Source organism: Podarcis vaucheri, assembly GCF_965113315.1.
Source record: "Podarcis vaucheri genome assembly, chromosome: 1".
Classification (NCBI taxonomy): domain Eukaryota; kingdom Metazoa; phylum Chordata; class Lepidosauria; order Squamata; family Lacertidae; genus Podarcis; species Podarcis vaucheri.
The window spans coordinates 138,038,210-138,059,714 of NC_138759.1; the positions used below are offsets into that span (position 1 = coordinate 138,038,210).

Below are 21,505 nucleotides of genomic sequence, written 5' to 3' on the forward strand. Positions count from 1 at the left end.
AGCAACAGCAACCCAGGGTTTCCCGCCTAAAATAACTGACGTGGACCTGAGTGAAAACTATCTACACGATACTCCTGGTGGCCAGGGTGAGAACTTCAATACATAACAGTTGCTGCAATGAACAGCCACACAAGCCTTTGGGAGGCAGAGGCGTGAGAGGGCATCCGAGGGAAGGAAAGAGGGACAGAGGCCAGTGTTGACTGCGGCACCCCTGACCATCATTCAAGGCACTCCAGGGTGCTACAGCACACTAGCTGAAAACCACTGTATTAGCGGAAGGAAGCCACTGGACTTGAGAGAACTCCATGCATGCCTCAGAGCTCCTAACCTTGGAACACTGTGATATGAACATGTATTCATGATCTTGATAATCATGATCATTTCCCAAGAGTGAAATTTCTGGTCTCTTTTTATGGCAATGCATGGGCCAATTTGTGTCGATTACAAACCTTCCACTATATCAGTTCCTCCTATATCCACTATATCCCCCTCATAACAACCCTGCAAAGTATAATAGAGGTAATAATTTATTATTTATTACATTTCTATACTGCCCTTCATTTGAAGATCACTGTGATGAGATAGTAGCTAGCTTGGTAAGATCACCTAGGAAGAATCAGTCAGGCTGCATACATAACATACATTTAAAGCACATAACTTCCCCCAAGGAATCATGTGAAATGATAAGGGTGCTGGGAATTGTAGCTCTGTCAGAGGTAAACTACAGTTCCCAGGATTCTCTGGGGAAACTGATGTGCTTTGAATGCATGGTGTATACACAGCCTAGGTTTCTTTTTTTAAAATAAATATTTTATTCAATTTTCAAGCATAGAATAGAAAATCACATAGCAAACACACACAATCCCTTCACCAAAGAAATAACAAAAGTAAGAAACAAATACAACTACACCAACGAACAGTATGAAAAAGAAAAAAGAAGAAAAACACAACTATTCATAACATTTTTTGTATAACTAACTGGACTTCCTCACATCTCCCTTACCCTGCATTCTCTGTAATAAAAATACCAGCAAATTATTACCTTGTTTCATTTCTTATTTTATACTTCTCAAATGTTATATTTCTAGACTTAAAGTAATTTTTGTCAATTATTTATAACTTAGGTTAAACATAGTATTGCTTTAAGTTTTGACCTTTTCTTACATATCACTTAATTTTCTATATCTCACAGTCAAGTTACTGGAACCATATTTTTCTGGGTCGTGCAATTTCTTAACATTCATACAGTTTATACTGTTTTTGTAGATAGTCCTTAAACCTTTTCCAATCCTCTTCCATTGTTTCTTCTCCCAAATCTTGGATTCTGCCAGTCATTTCGGCCAGTTCCAAAATGTTGGAAATGTAAGGATGACATTCTTTCAACTCTGGTGGACTTGTCCAAGAGTGAAGGCCTTCTGGGAAATGATCTACAATGAGTTAAAAAAGGTATTTAAATATACCTTTACTAAGAAACCAGAAGCCTTCCTCTTGGGCATTGTCGGCCAGAAAGTGTTAAAGAAGGACAGAAATTTTTTTATGTATGCGACTACAGCAGCAAGAATACTTATTGCAAAACATTGGAAGACACAAGATTTGCCCACACTGGAAGAGTGACAGATGCAATTGATGGACTATACACAGCCTAGGTTTCAATGCAGTCCTTCTTAATTCAAGTCTGACAATCTGTCCCCACAATTGCTATTAACATATTAGGAAATCTGAGACCTTAAAGGCCAGGGGTGTGGGGTGAGCAGAGTTATAGGCCTCCTGTTATGGTGGACTATTATCCCTCTCCAGTATCCCTTCTGGATCAGGCTGGCAGGGAGTTGGAGTCCAAAACCAGGAGAGCCACTCTTGCCCATCCATTATAAGCCATCTCCCTAGCTGGTGGAAATGCAGTGCTGAATATGTCCTGTGGTGTCCACTTTCTGGTCAGAAATTATTGTTGGCAATAACTGTGTTTTAGAAAATTTATTCATATTTGTGAATGCTCACATACTCTTAAATTATATACCTGTGGTGTGGAGACTAATGAGTGGACAACAAAAGTGGACTTTATGAGCCCTTGTGGTGGCTAAGAAGGTGGCTTTACATTGCCAGGCTGGAAGGACATCAGCAGATCTCACTGTCCTTTCCACGTTTGAATGCATGGCTCATTTTTTTTTAACATTTTTTAAACTGAAACAAATCAAATAAAATCAATACAATAAAAATAATAGAAGTACAAATACAAAAAACAAAGTGCTGTATATCCAGAAGAGACTTAAATCAGGTAAGTAGAGTACTTAAGACCACCAGGAAAACCCAATTTCACGTTGTACAATGGAGAGGGCATCCTGTGTCTTTGTATTTGTTGCCCAGTATTTAAGACAAAACCCCACCAAACAGCACAGAATTTTTAAGGATCCTCTGAGCCTTTGGCAAAATGTAATTTATGAGTTGCTGTTTTTCAGCTGCTGCTAAACTCCACATATCTGTATACCAAAGTGAAAGTTGCAAGTCCTGTGAGCTTTTCCATTTCTGGGCAATTGAAGTTCTGGCAGGCATCAACATCAAGAATTCCTGAGAGCTGAAGCCTTTCAGTTGATCATCCCATAGATTTAGTAAACAAAGCTGTGGTGAAATCAGACTGCAATATTTGAGTATTTTGCTCATCTCCTGACAAACCATTGTACAGAATTTGAATACTAGTGCTCACCAATATTTTCCTTCACCTAAACCTGCACTGTATCTGCCAAATGTGGAAGGAGAAAGGAAAATAAGAGCCATAGACAGCCACGAGCAAACCTTAGACCAGTGTGACATGGACCAAAGAAACACAGAACCTTGCAGGCTCCAAAGGCAATAAAGGAAGTTTACTTACATCAGTTCACAGTTGGATTCCTGAAGGCAGACTTAGTTACAAATATGTATATGTGGATCTACCCCATATGGAGGAATAACCCCAGTGCTTCTGCTAGCTGAGAGCTAGCAGAGCAGTCCTAGCTAAAAGCTGGTCAAACGAAGAAGGAAGTCAAAAAAGAGAGAGGTTGCTGCATGACTCGTCCTTTTGTTACCTGGACAGGTTAGGTCACGCCCACCTTCTATCACATGCAAAAGGAAGGATGCTCCAGCCAGGAGCAACAGGAAGTTTCTACTGGCTGGACCAAACATTCCTTCGCATGTCTTCTCTAGCATTTCAAGGAATGTTGTACTTGACTGCCTCTCATGGATCACATCCAACAAAGACTTCCCACTTAGACAGCATCTGAATGGTGAGGAAGTGGAGGCACAATGTCTATCCCACCCAAACAAAAGCAACTGTTTTGCAGCCAGCCCCAAAGGTGATCTCCAAGGCACTGGGCCAGATGCAAAAGGAGCTCCCCCTCTCACTGGAAATGCCAGGTGACGGGCTTGTGTGTGATTCCTAGAGTTGGAGTTAGTGTGGAACAGAAAGGTATATGATGAGAAGGATGGGAAGGAAAAGACAAAGAATTTTTAGTGGGACAAATCAGCTCTTTACTTCTCCCTCAGTGAATTCAGGACACAAGACGACTAACACCAGGGATGTTTACAAAATCCTCCCTGTCTGAATTTCTCCAAGATCTCCAATTTACTTGGCTTTGTTTGCAGAGCAGCACTGATGCCTGAGGGATCTTTTGTCATTTCTCCATCTTGTTTTCCAGGCTTCGAGGGGTTTTCATTTCCTTCCACTTGTGACACTTGATGAAACAGGGCAAAAAAGGAACTGTGGTGCCCCTCTCTGGGGCTCTTTGAATTGTGTGTGCCCAGGAGACTATGTGCTCCTTCAAGCTGCGTTTCATCAATGATCACTTATACACATCAGCAGAGGAGAGGGAAGTCTTAAAAATGAAAAGAAATAGTATAGCATACTGTTCACGTAGCAGCTCTTGAATTAATTGCAGAAGGTCTCAATGTGAACAGAATGGTTGGCATAAAGAACCCACAGAATTAAAGCAGAATGGGAATCAAGGAAACCAACTACTCTCTGAGTGACACCTTATCTACTACCCAAGTGCCTTGCCCATCAGTACACGGGCCATAGAACCTTCTCTACCAAGTACATTCCTATGGTCTGAGTCAGCCTATCATCAATGTGGCTCTGTGGTCTTAACCCCTTCACATGCTAATTCACAAGAATAGGCATTGCTAGATTTGACTGCAAATCAAATACCACAGATGCTGGTATCCTTTTAGAGTAGTGGTGGAAATCTCCGGGTGTGAGGAAACTGCCTTTTACTAAATCAGACCCATCGCTCCATCTAGCTCAGTTCTATCTCCCCAGACTGACTGGGGTCTCTCCTAGCCTTATCTGGAAATGCTGGATTGAAACTGGGACCTTTGGTGTGCAATGCAGGTGCTCAGCCTCCGAGCTGCTGCGCTTCCCTGCAAGCAGGTGTTGCTGGATTGCAGCCCTCACCAGCCCCAGCCATCCTGACTAATGATCAGGGTGATGGGATCTGCAATCCAACATCTGGCTTTGGAGGATTAACAACATTTGGGACTTCCATCTTGATTTATGCTCATTTCTAGTGGAGAAAAAAATACAACAGAGAAGTACCACAAGAGTCCAGTGGTCTTCACACAATTTAAAAGGATGTAGGACAGAGAAGCGCTGTTTAGGGAGGCTGAGGAGGCAGTTCATGTATCCCATAATTCAGTGGTGGCCCTTCAGGTGTTGTTGGACCTCAAACCCCATCAGCCCCTGTCAGGGTGGCTGGTGGACAAGAATTATGGGAACTGTAGCCCAACAACCTCTGGAGGGCCAGTATTCCTGCGCTGAAAGGTTTGCTTTTTATGAGCTATCAAAAACAGAGAAAGAAAGAAACCTCATTTTAAACAGTTTAACCATGATTTTAAAAAAATAATTTGCCAAACAGCAGCATAAAGAAAGAAACAACTGTCTCATCATCCCAAACACATATATCAATACACGTTTGCAAAGTCTTCCATTCCAACTCATACACTCGCCACAAACAGACCAGACAGGACCAAAAACAAAAAGGTGTGGGTATGAAAGGAAAACGCGAGCATATTCCTGTACAGACCTGAGGACTTGGCTGGGGCTCTGCGCACCAAACCTCCCCACCCCACCCCACCCCCCCAAAAATGGAGCGGGGGGCAGGGAGGTGGTGCCGGTCACCGGAGTCTGCGAAATCCTCCTTTCCTCTCTGTCTCTGCGCTCAGCTTTCCATCCGAGGGGCATCCGCGAACCAGCAGCCTGACGTTGAGGCGGATCGTCTCCGTCTGCAGGAAGAGGAGAAAGTTCCGCTCGCTCTCCGTCGAGCCTCGCCGCCCCGGCTCACTTTCCCTTTCAGTTTCCCAGAGCCGTCGCGGCGAGGAATCGCTCTGGAAGGGAAATCACCCCCGCGCAACCGAGCGGACCCCGCCGCCGCCGCCGCCTGCTGTATGCCTTGGCGCGGACTTGAACTCTACGGGTCCTCGCCTCCCTCCTATGTCTGGTGGTAAAGAGAGGGAGGGAGAGACCCCAGATTTGATTTGGGTGGTTCGATTTCCGAGTCTTTCTTTGCGCGCTCTCATTGTCAGAGAGAAAGGAAAGGAGATTCGGATCTAGCTGCACCTCTTTTTACCGGGGCGTGTGCGCTACCGGAATCACACCTGTCTATGCTTCTAGTAAGTACACACATGCACCCCCGGCGACTGCGATCCTCTGCCCTGCACACTTTTATTCGGGGTGCGGGAGTAAGTTCCACTGGAATTCAAAGCGCGCCTTCCTTCCGAGTAAGCCTGGAAGGATCCGGCGTCCCGAGAGGGAGCCGGCAAAACAAAGCCGAGGGAGCCGCGCGGAATAAATCCGCAAGGAAATGCCTGAAATGGCACATTAAAGAGCAAAGCCCAACACAAACCCGCTTTTCTCTCCTGCCCGGGCCTGAAAAGGCACATTGTGGCGCTCGCTGGCAGTGGCTGCCTCCGCCTTGCTCCATGGTAACCTGCGCGCAGCAGCCGCGCGCCCCGCGCTCCTGACAGGTGTTTCCCGGGTATTTTGGTGGCGGGGGGGGGGGAGCGGCTGATCCCAGCATGGGGGGGCGGCGGGGGGCGGGGCTTGCTCCTCTCAGAGGCAGCGAGGAGGCGGGGCCAGCGCTGAGTTCCTCCAACCTATCATCTCCTCCTCCTTCTGGGTTGGGGATTTTTGGGGGCTGGTGGGGGTGGCTTGCTCGGCCGGCTGGATTGTTAATCTGGGTAGCAGCCGGAGTCCTGGGAATCAATGGGAATCGACGCGCCGAGGTTTTACTACTACAGCAGCTCCTGGACTGGAGGGAGAAAGCGGGAGGCAGGGAAATAAACTAAAAGCAAAGCAGCAGCAGCAGCAGCAACCCCCCCCCCCCCGCCCAGGATCGCTCGCACTCTCTGTTTCTCCGCGCTCCGCTCAGCACCCGGGGAATCGAGGAAGGGAGCCGAAGAAAGGCGGCCAGAGGGTGGACCAGGAGCCGGCGGAGAAGCGGACTCCGAGGAAGCGGCGGAAGAGAAGCTTGGCCCCGCCGGGGCGTTTGGGGTCTTCTGGCTTTCGGCTTGTTTTGCCCTTTTGCAAACTGTGGCAACAACTTTGGGGAGTTGCGGGTCGCGGCTTCTGGGAAGGTCCTCCGGTCCAGAGCAGCAGGCCATGCCCAGCGCTTAAAGGGGGCGGCCGGGAGAGAAGACCGCGCCACCTGAGAGGGGCTCCCCTCGTCCTCGGCTTGGCGGGGGCGCCTTCCGCGAGGGCGAGCCGAGAGGACGCTGCGCGCTTGGCATCGCGGGCGCTGAGCGGAGGGAGACGAGGCCGCCGCCTCGACCATGTAATTGGGGAGCCCAGGAGAGCGTCCTCCCGAGTCTCCTTCTTCCTTGTCCCTGCCAAAAAACAGCAGACGATCAAAGCTCGACGATGACGAAGGAGGCGGCGGCACGAAGAGTGCTCTGCTGGGTCAGCTTCCTCGCGATCGCCGGCACCTTCCGCCTCGGCGCTGCTCAGTCAGGTGCGCTCCGCTTCTGCCTCGCGGGTCGCGGCTCTCGCTCTGCTTCTTTCTAGGGTTGCTTTGGATCATTTCCGCGCGCCGATCCAGCCGAGGTTCCTCCCTTTCCCCGTTTTACATGTCCTCTGAAGATCGGCAGACTTTCCCTCCCTCTCTATAAATAAATCTTAGCGGCTTTTCGTGCGCCCAGAAGGACACCCCCGGATAATATTTCAAACTGGGAGATTTGGTACCGGCAGCTAAAGCAAGTTGAGGGGGTGGTTTGCTTCTTTCCAGGGGCCGCTGCCACCTGCTTCCCTCTGGGGCGCTTTATTTGCGCGCGCGCGCGCTTGGGGTACAGGATCCGGTTTTCTTTTAAAACGCACTGAAACGATTTGGTTCGAGGCGGGCCTCTTTGGCTCGGGTTCGGACTCCAAGCAGAGGCTCCGGAGCAAGCGAGCTCTTGGAGCCGGGCGCCAGGGAGAAGGCGGCTCCCGTCCTTCCGTAGCCCTCGGCGGAGGGCGCTTCTGGCAAATGCGCGAGGCTGGCAGGTGCCTCTCGCTTGTGGCCCATGATCCGGTCCCAGGGGGTGTGTGGCGGGGAGGGCTGGGGCCGGGACAGCAGCCCACCGGTTCTGGTTGCCCTCGGACAGGGCTGCGGAGGTGAACGGGGTCGTTTCTGGTTTCTGGACGGCGCTGAGTTGTCCGGGAAGGCGGGCTCTCGGTTGGCTTGGAGAGGAGAGCCGGGAGGCGGGGAGGCTTCTTGGCACCCGAACGAAGGGGCACGATCCAACCCGGTCCCAGCCTCCGTTGGTTTCCAGGAGCCCCGTCCCCTCCGTTCCCCTGGAGCTGAGAGTGAGGGTTTAACTTTGGGCGGATCCTGCCCGAGGTGCCCTGCTTTGTGCGGTGTAAGGGTCCTCCGGGAGAGGGAGAAGAAGAAGCCCCCTTGTTTGCAGCTGCCACCTGGAGGAACGGGTACTGAATACAGATCGGGGCTTTTCCAGCTGGGGTATCCCCGCTCGCCGCCCCGGGCGCCTCTTGGAACAGGAGATCCTCCCGCCCTCTCATCTCCTGCGCAGGAGCTTCTCCTTTCTGGGTGGCGGGCTTGTGGGTCCTTCTCTTACTGACCCAGAGGCATGACCCCTCGCAGATGGGTGGGGAGAGAGCAGGGTCAGCCAGGTTTGCTTTCCGGGGAGGGCCTGGCAGGATCTGAGCGCAAAGTTGGACACACTTCGATCTCTCCTGCCGGGAGCTGCTTCTCCCAACGAATCTTGTTTTCTTGGTAGTAAAGAGTCCAGAGAATTTCACTGGCGTTTACTTCCAAGGAAGGAGGCGAATTAGGATAAGTTACTGCTCCCAAAAATCTAGACCTTTGGGCACCAGGGTGTGACACAAACAGACAAAGCTTCGGAAGGTGATGGACTCGCCTTCATTGGAGGTTTTGAAGCGGGGGGGGGGCGCATCTGCTATGGAAGCTTTAGTTGAGATTCCTGCGTTGCAGGGAGTTGGACTAGATGACCCTCGGTGTCCCTTCCAACTCTACAGTTCTGTGACTGTCCGCTAGCCCTCCTTGGCTTCTCTTGCGCTCGCAGGGCTGTTTGCTGGGCCGAATTCTATGGACTTTTCTCGCGTGTAGACGGTGTTGCTGCCACGCACGTTTTGCTGTTGACTCTTGACGCCTTTGGAGGAGCCGCGGCTCCAGATAAGCGTGCCATAAATGTCCAGATGAATGCAGGAATCTAGTCTCCTTCGCTCCGCCCTTGCTTTTGATCCCCCTCGTTCTTGGGGGTGGGGGTTCAGAAGGCACTGTTGATTCCCCCCGCCCCAAAGCAGAAAGATTTCTTTCGACTGGGCGTTTCATAGGGTCGAGGATTTTTCTTGAAGGGGCTTTGTGGCTCTTGATGGTTTTGGTCCAAAGCAATTTTTTGCTATTAGTTTGAGCTTCTGGGGTTTCGCTGTTTTGGGGGGATTCCCTCTCTTCTCAGCAACTTTCTCCCCCCTCCCTCCCCCCTCTCCAAACACCTACTTTATTCTGCAATGCTCTTAAAGAGAGCATCCCTGTGTTTTTATGTTGCTTTAGAGTAACTGGTAGCAAGTGCTGCTTTTTTTTCTTTTTCAAGCCTTCTGCTGCTCAGGTTTTCAATGATGGAACATTTGGGCAAGAGACTGGAGCAAAGATGTGGGCATTTGCAAATGGCAACACCACTGCTTGGCTAGGGAAAGGCAAAGACAAAGGCAAAGATACAGATGCAATATAGACGTCTGTGTGTGCATGTGAAAGAGAGACAGTAGGAGAGAAAGAGAGAACTGATAAGAACATGTTTTGTTTTACTGGACCAATGACTTTATACAAGTTTCAGGTGCCATCAAATTTCCTTTGTGCTGAATGGAAGTAGTGCAAACTACTCAGCTCCATTCAGAGCAAAACAGACATAAATATGGCAGGATGAGACTGCCATCTGAAAACAATAGATGCTTTAGGAATAGTTCCGTGTTACTCAGAAGCTTGCCTGCTCTCACAAAACATTGACAGGGCCAAAGACAATGCATGTGCTTGTGGGATCTCCTAAGGCAAATCTCTAGGAAAGTCATCCTGAGCAAGCCCCACTGACAACAGGAGGGGTCTCACACATCTCCCATTCATTTCAGTGGAGCTTTTACAAGATACTTTCCCAGTGGAATATTCCTTCATGTCCAGGGCCCACCCCCCTGCAGCAACCGCCTGCCTCAATCTCTCTATGTTTGTGTGTGGAGAGATGGAGAGGTACAGCTAATCATCCCCTGGTAAATCTACACAGGGAGCTCTTTTTCCTTGTCTTCCCTTCCCTTCAGCCAGTAGCAGTTTGGAGGAGTTTGTTTTGGTCCAAATGAGAAATTAAGTGTGGATAAGTAAACTGAGCTGCCAGAGGGCGACAAGATGTTGAGTGAATTGCTTTTAGATGAAACAAATTAAGGAAACGAGGGGAGACAATCTGCTTCTTGCATTATTAGACACGGCTTGGAGTTCAGGGGGGGAAAGTGGTGTATTTTTGAAATGCTAATTCCTTAGGAAGTGGGAGGGATGCACCTTATTTACTGCTCTATGCGAACAGCATGGGAATTCAGGCTGCTGGTTGTATTTTTTTGTTTTGGTACGCTACCAAAAAATAAATAAAAAATAAGGAAACAGATTTTGTTTTGAGTTCTTTTCTCCAAAGAAATCGCAAGAAATTCTCCCTGTGTGTTTGGTTAATTTTATTGCTTGAATAATATATGGACAACCCCAGTCTCTATGAGATTTATTTAAAAGAGGAGGTTCCAAGAATGCTGCCTCATTTCATACTGGGATGTTTCATTATTTTTAGACCCATTAGCAAAACATTTAAGCCTGCTGTTCTTGGAGAATAAGATAGACAAAAATCAGCGAGGAAAGGAAAGCCCTTTTACGGGGCCGGTTCTCATTGGTGTTAGAATCTTGTCCATCAAGGGAGATGGTCCAGTAACTTACCTAGTTTCTTGAATTATATTTATGGACTGAATGGAGCTGGGACTGAATGGAACTTTTAAGGTTGTAAATTGTCCTAAGGAAAACTATAGCGCATTGAAATATTTTAACACGATTAGGATCTGGCTGTATGTTGGCATAAATCCTTTTGGTCCAGCTACACTGGACGTGTGGGATTACGCTGCATGTTGTTTACGAGTGCAGATCTCACCGCTCATGCTTCTCTGCAGCACCTTTCTTTAAAAATTAGCACCATCATCATAACCTCCCACACATAGTAAAGGGATTGTTTTGTGTGCTGCTGGACAGATTTGATCAGGCATTCTGGTCCACACACATTATGTTGCATTGTTTAATTTGGATCTCTGCCTAAGGCATACAGGCCAGCTATTTTTCCTTCACGATTTTAAGGTGTCTCCAAACATGGTTGACTAAATCCAGATAAATGTGAGGTTCTGATTACATGTGAGCCAGAAGCCAGATAATCATATTGGAACTGAGAGACTAAATATAGTCAAGAGTAAAAGCTCTATTTAATTTCAAGGCAGTAAGGGGGCTGTGTTGGCTTTGATCCTCTTTTTAAAAGAATTCCCGTTTTTATATACATATGTGGTTCCTGTGAGCTAGAAATGACAGATAGCCTTGATTATATTCGGTCCATTCTGCCCAAATAGGGATATTTATATTAGTTGCAATCTATTGCATTTTCCCAGTGGGCCTAAAAGAGTTTAAACCTGGCTTAGGTAAACAGTTACAAGCCATGATAAATCTCAACAGACAAAGATGTGAAAAAGTTTGGCAAATGCTAGCCTTTTGATTTACATATACTGCGGCTTTCAGTTCTGTTCTTATAGCATGACACTTCCTGGCATACTGAGAATGAAGCAGAATATTCATTCTTCAAATCATTGTTTTAGGAAAACTCTTTCTCGTGTGTACTGTTTTCCTCTTTTTACAATTCTACTGAATTGTTGTTTTTGTCCATGAATGTTACTTTGGTCTTTTGTCTATTTTTAGTTAACTGATCCTCTTGTATTTCCTTCTGTTAGGCTTTTTCCATTGGCAATTGTAGGATATTAATAATTCTACTTATTTTTGCACAAGCCTTTCTTCTCTGTTAGCCATAGTTGAAATATCATTTCTTATTCCCTCTGTGTTTTGCCTCTTGTTCTTTTCTTGCTGGCTAACCTTCCTTCCTTCCCCTTATCAACTGTCTTTCCTTTTCGTTCGGTCGTTGCCTAGTCTTTCCCTCCGTGTTATTTCTTCTCTAGGTGTCTTTGTTTTTTGCCGTTACTAGAGTTAATGATCCTTACCTGCCGTCTAGTTTTGCTAGAGCGCCTAGACTTTAAGCATGTAATCCTTTGCATGTTTTCTTAGAAATAAGCCCCACTGTGTTCATTTAGCTCCAGGTAAATCAGTATAGTATCGAGCTGCATGTCACAATTTTTTCCTTTTTTTAAACATAAATAAATAAATCACAATATGTAAAAAATAATTTACAGTAATGGAGCCCTTTCCTTCATAATCTGATGTAGTCCAACTCTGGAATCCATTGATACTTAGCTGCCTTTAGGTTTCACTGTGTTTGTCCGACTGACTAGATTGTCTTGATTCTAAACCCTTCAGCTTAACTGGATGGTGGATGGAGCCTGAGCTGCTCTCTATTTACCCATCTCTGATCAATCTGACATGGCTGGCTGAGTGGACAATCACAAAGCTATTCTGCTGCCCAGATTTATTCCTGAAAGAAAATAAAATGGCATCGATCCAGGGTCACTTGCTCTTTAGAACACTGACTCCCAAGGCCGAATTGGTCCTTAACAGGATGCTGATGCCTCCCCTGGGCACAATCTCTTATAGCTTCTCCTGGCTCCAGAGGGAAGAAAGACACTTTAGTTAAACAGAAGTGTTTTAATTGTAAACATTTGCTGATCCATGGTCGACCTATTATCTCATGACGGATGCATCCTCTGAGAGGAGGTCACTGTATTAAGCTGCAGTCCACAAGCAGCCTTGCTCTGTATGACTGCTGGTGCCGCCTCACGTTCTCAGTGAGAGTTGAGCGGAAGTGTTTCAGAGCGGGTGGCTCCTAAACTGGAGAACAGTACACCTTGGGGGGAAATAAGGGGCACCCATGCCTCTCCCATGCATTTCAGAGAACCTTGCACGGGAGATGATCATGGTGGAATTTGGCCAGTGGCATATGTTGGATGGTGTGTCCAGCAGGGGAGAACCTTCACCTTCAGGGGCTCACGTTGCCTAATTCCATGCAGGTGAGAGAAGTCTGGAGGGTGATTAGGGGTGGGGTGGGGAGAAACCTGAAATGGGCGGAATGATGGGAGGAGGAGAAAAGCCCTTTGCAAGCCATCAGTCCAGACTTCCAGCAAGAGTGATTTGTCCATTCTCCAGCAGGGAGAAAGAGGCAAAGGAAGAAAGAGAGTGAGAGAAAATGAGTGCCTGCTTGCTTTGGGCTCCAGCCATGCCCATAACAGGCTTTGACCCCTCTTACCACCAACTCTGGCCTGGCCTGCCACCAGCATGTGGCCCCTAGCAGAAAAAAAGGTCCCCAGCCCCTGCGGTAAGCTCTGATCTGAAGTCCACTAGTGTTGCCTTGGAGATAAGCAGGACCAGAATTATGAGCCTGCCTAAGTGTGCTGATGGGCTGCAAAGAAGTCAGATCAGTGCCAGCTGCTTGCCTGGAGAGAACCGTTACTTGCCCATGGTGAACAGCTGATGCAAAGACTGTATTAAAGGAGGAAAACTTCAGTGATCAGAGTGTTTGATTTGGATCATGGTTCAGATTCTTCTTCACCCGTTGCAGCTCAGGACTGCAATACCTCAAGGATGGCCTCTCCCCATATAAACTGACCTGGACTCTGTGTTCATTATCTTGTGCCTCCACAAGAGGTCTGGAGGGTGGCAAGACGAGAATGGGCCTTTTCTACAGTGGTCCCCCGTATGTGGAATGCTCTTCCCATGGAGGATTGCCTGGTGTCTTCGTTATATATATATTTTTGGCACCAGGAGAAAATGTTCCTCTTCAACCCGGCTTTGGGCTGATTAATATCCCACAGCCTTTTAAATGTGTCTGTGGGAAGGGGGACTATTGCTTTGTTGTTTTTGTTTTATTTACTTGGGTTTTTATATTGCATTTTATTCTGTGAACCACCTTAGATCTTGTGATGAAAGGTGGCATATAGATTTAATAATAAATAAATAATAGCAAGAGTTTGCCATGTGTAAAATGAGAACTGGGGATCAGAGTAGAGAGAGACTGTGCAGCCCCTTGTGTATTAACAGCCTGATCTCAAACTCAGGTGTGTCTTACCCTGTATGGAATTGGGCTTCACAAGATAAACATTTGGAAGAGGGGAATCTGCAGACCTCCAGATGTTGCATGATAGCTGGGGTTGATGGGAGTTGGAGCCTAATAACACCTGGAGGACCAAGGATTCCCCACCCCAGTTCTGAACAATAGTGCTTAGCAATTAGACTTGAAAATTATATTGTTTTTTATTTATTCTAATTGAATTTTAACTTTTCAAGAACATTGGGAACACTGAATAGATTTACTGGTTAACCTGAAAAAGTGGCATAGCCTGCTCTCCTTTAGCTTTAACAGCAGTTTGATGTGAAGATTTTCAGAAAATGGTGATAACCATTATCTTTTCCACATCATGCAGTTGCTAAAAGCACAGCTACAGTGGCAAAATGGTAATCTCAGTACCAGGACAGGAATTTTCCACTGGATTAGAGAAAATTTTCATTTTGAAGAAAACCTTACAAGAATGGCTAGTTTGTATGAGAGAACCAGCAACAGTTAATTGCAATATTCTGCTCTTGTGGCTCTAGAAGAAGAAGAAAAAGTGAGGTTGTTTACTCCTGTGTGGGTGGGGGGTGTTCTGAAATTCCTGGGAAATGAAGGTTCCAGGGTATGTCAGGAGTCTCCATGATGCACAAGGCTCCCCACTTCACAGTCACCTTGTGCTTCTTCTGCCCTCAGGGGCAACATCTCCTGCCAGAAGAAGACTGTGGAATTTGGTCCATACTTCCTCTGTTGATGGGCAGCTGATGGAATCAACCAAAATGCTGTGGAGGGCTCCTCAAATGTTCCTGCCCATTTTTTTGTTGAGCTGTTGGCAGATCAGTCAGCAGCTCCTTTGGTTCTATATTTATCTTTGAAACTATATTTTCCTGGGACGCAGACTGCACATTAAGTAGGAAAACACCATGAAGTGAGTTTGGAGTGAGGACAGTCCTTCCTGCTCTCCCTCTGAATGGGCAAACATAGTTACCGCCTCCCTTTGCCTTTAAAAAAAGGTAATCCCTGACCATTATTACAGCAGGAGAAAGCTTTTGTGAAAGCTGGTCCCTCTACAGCTTCAGCTGAGCCCTTTCACCATTTTAAATCCAAGAACTACAGAGCTGTTGAATAAGTAAAGCCAAGTTAACTCTGCAGAGTTTGAAGTATCCAGCTGCTCTGTCAAACAGTGCAGTTAATTTTTTGTATGTGCTTTCCCCTTCCATAACAAGGAGACAACTTTATCTGATATATTGGTCAGCCTACGTTTCCTTCAGAGGACTTTTCTCTGTCAAGTGAGGCCTTTTGGCAAGAGATTCATCATGCCACAGCTTCATCACGGCAATTTTTTCTCTGTCAAGTTGATGTCCTTTCTTTGGACTGGAGCTAAACATGACATCCAAGTGCTTTTGTGTTAATGTTGTAAATACTTGCATTTGGAGCTGTATTCCAAATATGGTCATATCCTGAATGATACTTGTGATTAAATATTGACATTTATTTTTGAACTCTTTTTAAGAGCCATGGCTGTATTTAGAGTATTGGTCTGCCAAGAATCAGCATATAGACATTTTCCTTTGAGTTTCATAAATACTGGTACATATTTTCAAGATCCAAAAAAGTAAAGCTTGCCAACTAATATTGTTTCATCTAAAGAGGGAGTATGGACCAGGTAAGCTGTTGTGGGTCATCGTTCACTCAGTCGACACTGATTCCTTTTAGAGAAAGAAACGCTCTTGCATGCTGCTCAGGCCTTTTGCGTTGTCACATGTTTGATCTGATAACAAGGAGATCATTGAGCAAATGATGGGTGCAATCCAAGTGCGCTTCAGACCCATTGAAACAAGTGGGATTTAAAGGCTAACTGCCTTTTGCATTCTACCCTGTGGTCACTGGGCTATATATACTTTGGCTTGGCAAGGGGAGGAGATTATTTGAAACTCGGGTTTCAAGCCTTCAGTGTGCAGCTACAAAGAAAATATAGCAACTGGTGAGTCAGACTTTCCCCCCACCTTCAGCTTGATTCAGGTTGCACAAAACCCTCTGAGGGAACAGATCAGATGAGGCAAAACAAAATATGTTGCTCGGTTTGCTAACAAGGAGAGACTGGTTTTCAAAATGACAAGTGGGACTTGCAACAAAATGATGTGGCGTATTGCCACCCCCGAGGAATGTGCTTGTTCAGGGCTTTTACCAGCCCGGAATAGAAGCCTTGTAGTGCCCAGGAGGTGGGGGAGAGGTGGAGGGGAAAGGACACACTATTTAAGGTGCTCACACTAGTGTTTAAAGCCCTAAATACTGTGTCTGAAAAACTGTCCGGGGCAGAGTATTCTCTGTGGTAGTCCCTAAATTGTGGAATTCCCTCACAACAGAGGTGCACCTGGCCCCTTCACTGTACAGCGTTTGTCATATGCTGAAAACACGCCTCTTTATCCTGGCCATTGACTCTGTCTATCTTTCGGACCCACTCTAATTGTGATCGTAATTTTAAAAAATATGTTTTTAATGCTGTATTTTATTTTTCTGTAACATGCCCCTCCCCCCAGGGCCTTTCTGATGTAGGATCAGTAATAAATTTAATAAAATAATAATAGTAGCACTGCACTTCCCAGGGTACTCCCTGAATAGCTCCGTAGACACCCATCGACATTGCTTATTATTTATGTTTCCAAAAGGCACCACATAAGACAGGCAGTGAAGAACTGATTATTCTGTAACTTGACCATGTACTGGGAAAGAGTTAATTGTCCTGTAAAAAGTTTGTTGTTGCCTAGGGACCAGTATTCACACAGTCTGCTTGTATTTGCTTTATGCAAACAGAATATGGCACTAGCTATTAACTTGCATTACTTTACTTGCACAGAGTGCCATAACTAAACTGGGAGAAAGAGTTCAAGAGGTAGACAATTCTGATATGAAGGACTTAATTCAGGAACTATGGATGAATAAAATAAACCTCTCAATAAGAAGACCAACAATTACATAGTAAGTTTATAGGAGACAACAGGAAACGCCATGGATTTGTAAACACTTCAGAAAAATAATTAGTATGAACTAGTGAGAATTTAAAGTCCCAATATGCTGGAATTTCTGGATTGTACACAATCCCATTTATGATCACAATCATAAATGTACATAATCCCATTTATGTCTGGTTGATTTCAGAATTCTATCACATAGAATTAAATGTGGCTTATTCGCACATAACTACAGTCTGTATCTGGAATCACAGAGGCTGTAATTTTAAGCTAAATAGATTTGGAGTGGAAAGGGATGGATTTAGCAAGCGGCTGGGAAAATACCTCACTTGGGTTTTTATTGAGCCTCCATCCTGATTCATTTGCAGGGAGATTGGATGGCATTCATCAAGCAAATGTAACCCACATTTCACCATCTATTTCCCCATCACCTTCCTTATTGCAAGAAGTGCAGGTTTGTTGCACAAAATCTCCAAATCAACTCTGATTGCATTACTGGAATTTGCTGGTACAGTGGTGCCCCGCAAGACGAATGCCTCGCAAGACGAAAAGCTCGCTAGACGAAAGGGTTTTTCGGTTTTGCATGCTTCGCTAGACGAATTTCCCTATGGGCTTGCATCGCAAGACGAAAACGTCTTGCACTTTTTTAAAAAAAGCCGCTTGAAGAGGTGCAGTTGCGACGGACCGTGCTTCGCAAGACGAAAAACATCACAAGACGAAAAGACTCGCGCAACGAATTCTTTTCGTCTTGCGAGGCACCACTGTATGTGATAGAATCCCACCCTAAAACAGCAACAGTCTGGAGGTGTCTTCCCTATCAGGACCCTCATTCTCAAGCAAAAAAGAAAGCACTTAGTTCATGCTCTTTGTAATTCTCCTGTGGGGGAGGGCTGTGCCATTTCCCCTGTCTGTCTCCCCTACTTGCAAATGGGGTTACGGTATTGGCAGGAAACACCTTCCACCAGGGGCAGACTTTGGTCATTTTTCATAATATAGAACCCTGTGCATGGCCAAAATTTGGTGCCCCCAAATGGACTTTCTCAGTTATGGAACTTCTCAGTGTTGTGCCCCCTCAGCTTGGCACCCTGTGCGGGGGAACTGCCTGCACTGCCCTAAATCCAGTGCTGCCGTGTACCCACTGGACAATGAATTGTTTTAAAGAAAAAACCCTCTTTTCATACTATGTTTTCAGAACATAGGAGTTAAACTCTGCTTAACTGCAGAAGAAGCCCTGAGAGCAATTAATGGATGCTTTTCTTCTCATCTATTCATTGTAAATGGTGTTTGGAGGAAAGGCATTCTTGCTAGGAAACTGGGTTATTGCACAGTCTGTACTGGAGTATTTTGAACATGTTTAGGTGCATAGTACTTCACCTGTGTATGTCTTAGAGGAAGGGATTAAACTAGTTATTGTCAAGGGAGGTCAATATTGTGCCTGCGTGTACACATGGAAGGCCCTGATCCACAGAAAATGAATTGGTGACGGATGTGTATGACAACTCTCCCCCTCTGCCATCTACGTGCCCCAAATACACGTGGCAAGGAGAGCCATTTGTGGAAGCCTGTTGCTGCTTGATGTTGCTGTCAGTCTGCATAAAAGGAAAGCTGTTGACTTGGCTGGCCATAATGGTTTGTTTGGATTTTTTTCATCGCTCCCACTGTGTAAATACTTTTAAAGCTGGATAAACACAAATTAAATTTTGAAGTAGACACCACCGTTTAGCTGTTTGACTGGCTACAAATTTGGAAGGACAATGCCTTTTCAGTGGAGTATGTATTTGTCTTACACGTGAACTTAAACAGGCTTTGGAGGATTCAGCCAACATAATTCATGAATACCATTTTGCAGTCGGCGTAAGCATTTGAGTGGTGCTGGCAACCTTGAATCCAAATTGTGCTCTGTAGATTTGAAGACCGCATTAATAATTGTGGAGTGCTTTGATATATTGTGCAGATAATGAATCTCTTGTGGCAGGACCCTCAACCATGGCAGCTAGAGGGCCTTGTCAGGGTCTTTGAGATCCCCAGCATGACCCTGTTATACTCTTACCACACTCCACGCAAATTATCCGGGATGGAAGGGGTGAAGGGCTGACACACCACTGGGGGCTACTGTAGGCCATAGCACTGCTTCCCCATTCCATTTAAATTAGCAAGGGTCAAGAGGGGGGAGAAGTGAGAAATTTGCAAGCCGATGAGGAGGGGAGTAAATTTCACATTATTGTCTAGGATTGCTTCTAATGCCAAAATAGGGATTTCTCAGAATACTGACAAAGCAAATTGGACAATATTGTGAAAAAAAGAGGAAACTTTCCTTGCAGGTTAAAGAATTTTATTTGTTTTTATCCGTATTGCTGCCCTCCTGCCCCAGTGCTCTCCAGTTAAGCTGTAGCACGGCTGTGGGGAGTTGGGAGTATAACTCCACAGCTCTAGCCCATCATACTCGCTGCTACTGCATGACGGTCAAAAACAATATTCAAATCAGAACATTATCTGACCTAGCAAGGCAGAAGCTAGCTGGAATAGAAAGCCAGCAGAAAACAGAAAGAGGGGGGGACCAGGTGAGCCTCATGGGGCAAGGTTCTCCACAGCCTGGATGCTGACACACAGATAGGGTCTTTTCTCAGGCCCCTGCCGACTGCTGCTTAATTGGTCTTCAAATGTGGCAATTCTGTAACTCTCCCTGAACCAGGCTGGCATTCCAAGGAAGTTCTGCTCATGTTTTAGGTTATGGTTTGGCTGAGATGCAAAGGAGAAGACTATTAGTAAGGTATTCACACAAAACCACAATGCATCAGGGGTTGGAGGGGGGTCTGGGCAAAATCCTCAGTAGGCACCCTGCAGCGATCAAACCCCCCCCCCCCCAATAAGGAGGCATATTGTACAGGGTTTTAAGTAGGGAAGTTCAGTGAATTCATAATCTTCACCCAACTTTTCTGTGAAAGCTTAGTCTCTTCCAAGGTCGCGCAGAGCTTGATGGGTGGTTGCCCCTGGATGCCATGTCAATCTGGGAACAGAGCGTCTCCCCACCAGTAGGAGAGAGTCGGTGTGGCGTTTGCCCTCTAGGTGTGTGACATCATACTGGGTTCATAAGGAAAGGGTTAACTAAGTGTAAAATGACTAACTGATAGGAACCCAAGGGGAGGAGTTAGAGTTAGAGTGGTTAGAGAAGAGAGAGGGAGGATAAGTCTGTGGGTTGGGCTAGTCTGATGTGAGAGAGTGAGAGAATCTGTTAAGAGGAGTCAGTCAAATAGTTGAGATAATCAGTCAGAAGGTATTAGGAATATATAGGCCGGTAAAGAAACTAAGGTTAAGAAACTGACAAGAAAATTATCTGAGAAACCATAAACTTGATAACGCTTATAAAATAAACTTGTTTAAAGTTAACAACTGTCTGGACTCAGTGTGTACCCGAGAGTAACGGGTTGGTGGCAGCGGGGAAGTGAGCACAGTGGTGGCACAGGGATCAATAGACCGTCAAACGTCCGGGGACCCTGTGGGATCGCCACAGTCGGTATAGTGTAGTGGCTAAGAGACTGATGAATGAGGACGTTGCTGGTTTAATTTTTGCCTCAACTCACTAGACGGCCTTAGGCAAGTCACTATTTCTTAACCTCATACAGCAATATGGGGAATAATCATGACTGTCATACATAGGGTTGTTACAGGAATTACAGCTGGATAATGCGCTTCAAGCACTTTGAATATTTAATGCTGTGCAAATACCCTCCTCCTCTTGTGTCTGCTTAGCTCTGGAGCGCTAGGTGAGCAGTAGACTGGCAGGAGTAGCCATTTCATACCTAAAGTTTGTGTCAGTAGGTTTCCAGGCCACATCTTGTCCTGCCAAGTTTCTGGCATAACTACATTAAAATAAGATTTTTTTTAAAACAAGTAGACAGTTAGTGAATTCACACCTATGAGATCACAACCTCATTGAATTAAGTGAAATTATTTTGCCTACTAATGAAGCTCTATTACAATTACCATTTCAATTGTGTGAGGGAGAAAACAGGGTTGCACTTAGTGGTGTTGGAGAGAGAGATTTGGAAGAGAGATTCTTATTCTTTGGTAGCAGAGGTAGTACAATGCTGATTGCTCCAAGTACGTAAAAACTTGGTTAGATTTATATCTGCCATCCTCCTCCTTTAAACGAACATTCCCCATAAAAATATTTAGGCTAGAATAAATCATAGACACTTAGCTTTGCAAATAAGTGAATCTTTGACTCACAGAGTTTCCAGAAATTAAGCAAGTAAGTCTCCATCTGCTAGCAGTAAAATGAAGATAAAAAAAGGTTCAAAACAACTTCAAAATAAAAATAGTTGGTTTGCTTGTGAAAAGGATTGTGCAGTTATTGGGTTACCAAAGATGTAGGCTGTAAAATCCTCCTTTTGGAAATATTCAATTCACTTGGTTTTTCTTGTAGCTAGAAGAAATTGACCACATGGCTCCTTCTTGCTCCAGGAAGCAAGAAAATAAAGAGAAGGGTGGGGGAAGCAGAGGCTGCTGAGACCCTGCAAAACCATATCCACTCTGGTAACTTGAGCTCAGGGGTCAGTTTAACCATTTCATGCACATATGTGTGAGTCAGTAACTGTATATTACTACAGGTGGCCCTCGCCCTGCTATCATAATGCTGCTGACTATGCCCCATTGTTGAGGGAAAGCCTGAGGAGGGAAGTCTGCTCTCTGTGTGCAGGACTCCCCCTTCTGATTTAGAGCACTCTGCAATCAGGGTTCTAAATCAGGCACCCCCAACCTGCAGCCCGCCAGATGTTTTGGCCTACAACTCCCAT

At 45.8% G+C, this 21,505-nt stretch overlaps 1 protein-coding gene across 3 annotated transcripts in view; it reads left to right on the forward strand.

Annotated features, from left to right (window-relative positions):
* Positions 1-6,116: 6,116 nt before the first annotated feature.
* The window catches only part of ERBB4 (erb-b2 receptor tyrosine kinase 4), an 873,292-nt gene continuing 857,903 nt past the window's right edge, over positions 6,117-21,505 (forward strand). For 2 of the 3 annotated variants that reach the window (XM_082228042.1, XM_082228043.1), the window contains exon 1: positions 6,118-6,971. In XM_082228042.1, the coding sequence (XP_082084168.1) occupies positions 6,881-6,971 (91 nt within the window). In that variant the 5' untranslated portion in view covers positions 6,118-6,880. Of the gene's footprint in view, positions 6,972-21,505 lie in introns of all 3 variants that reach the window. The other variant, XM_082228041.1, reaches the window with a different exon arrangement.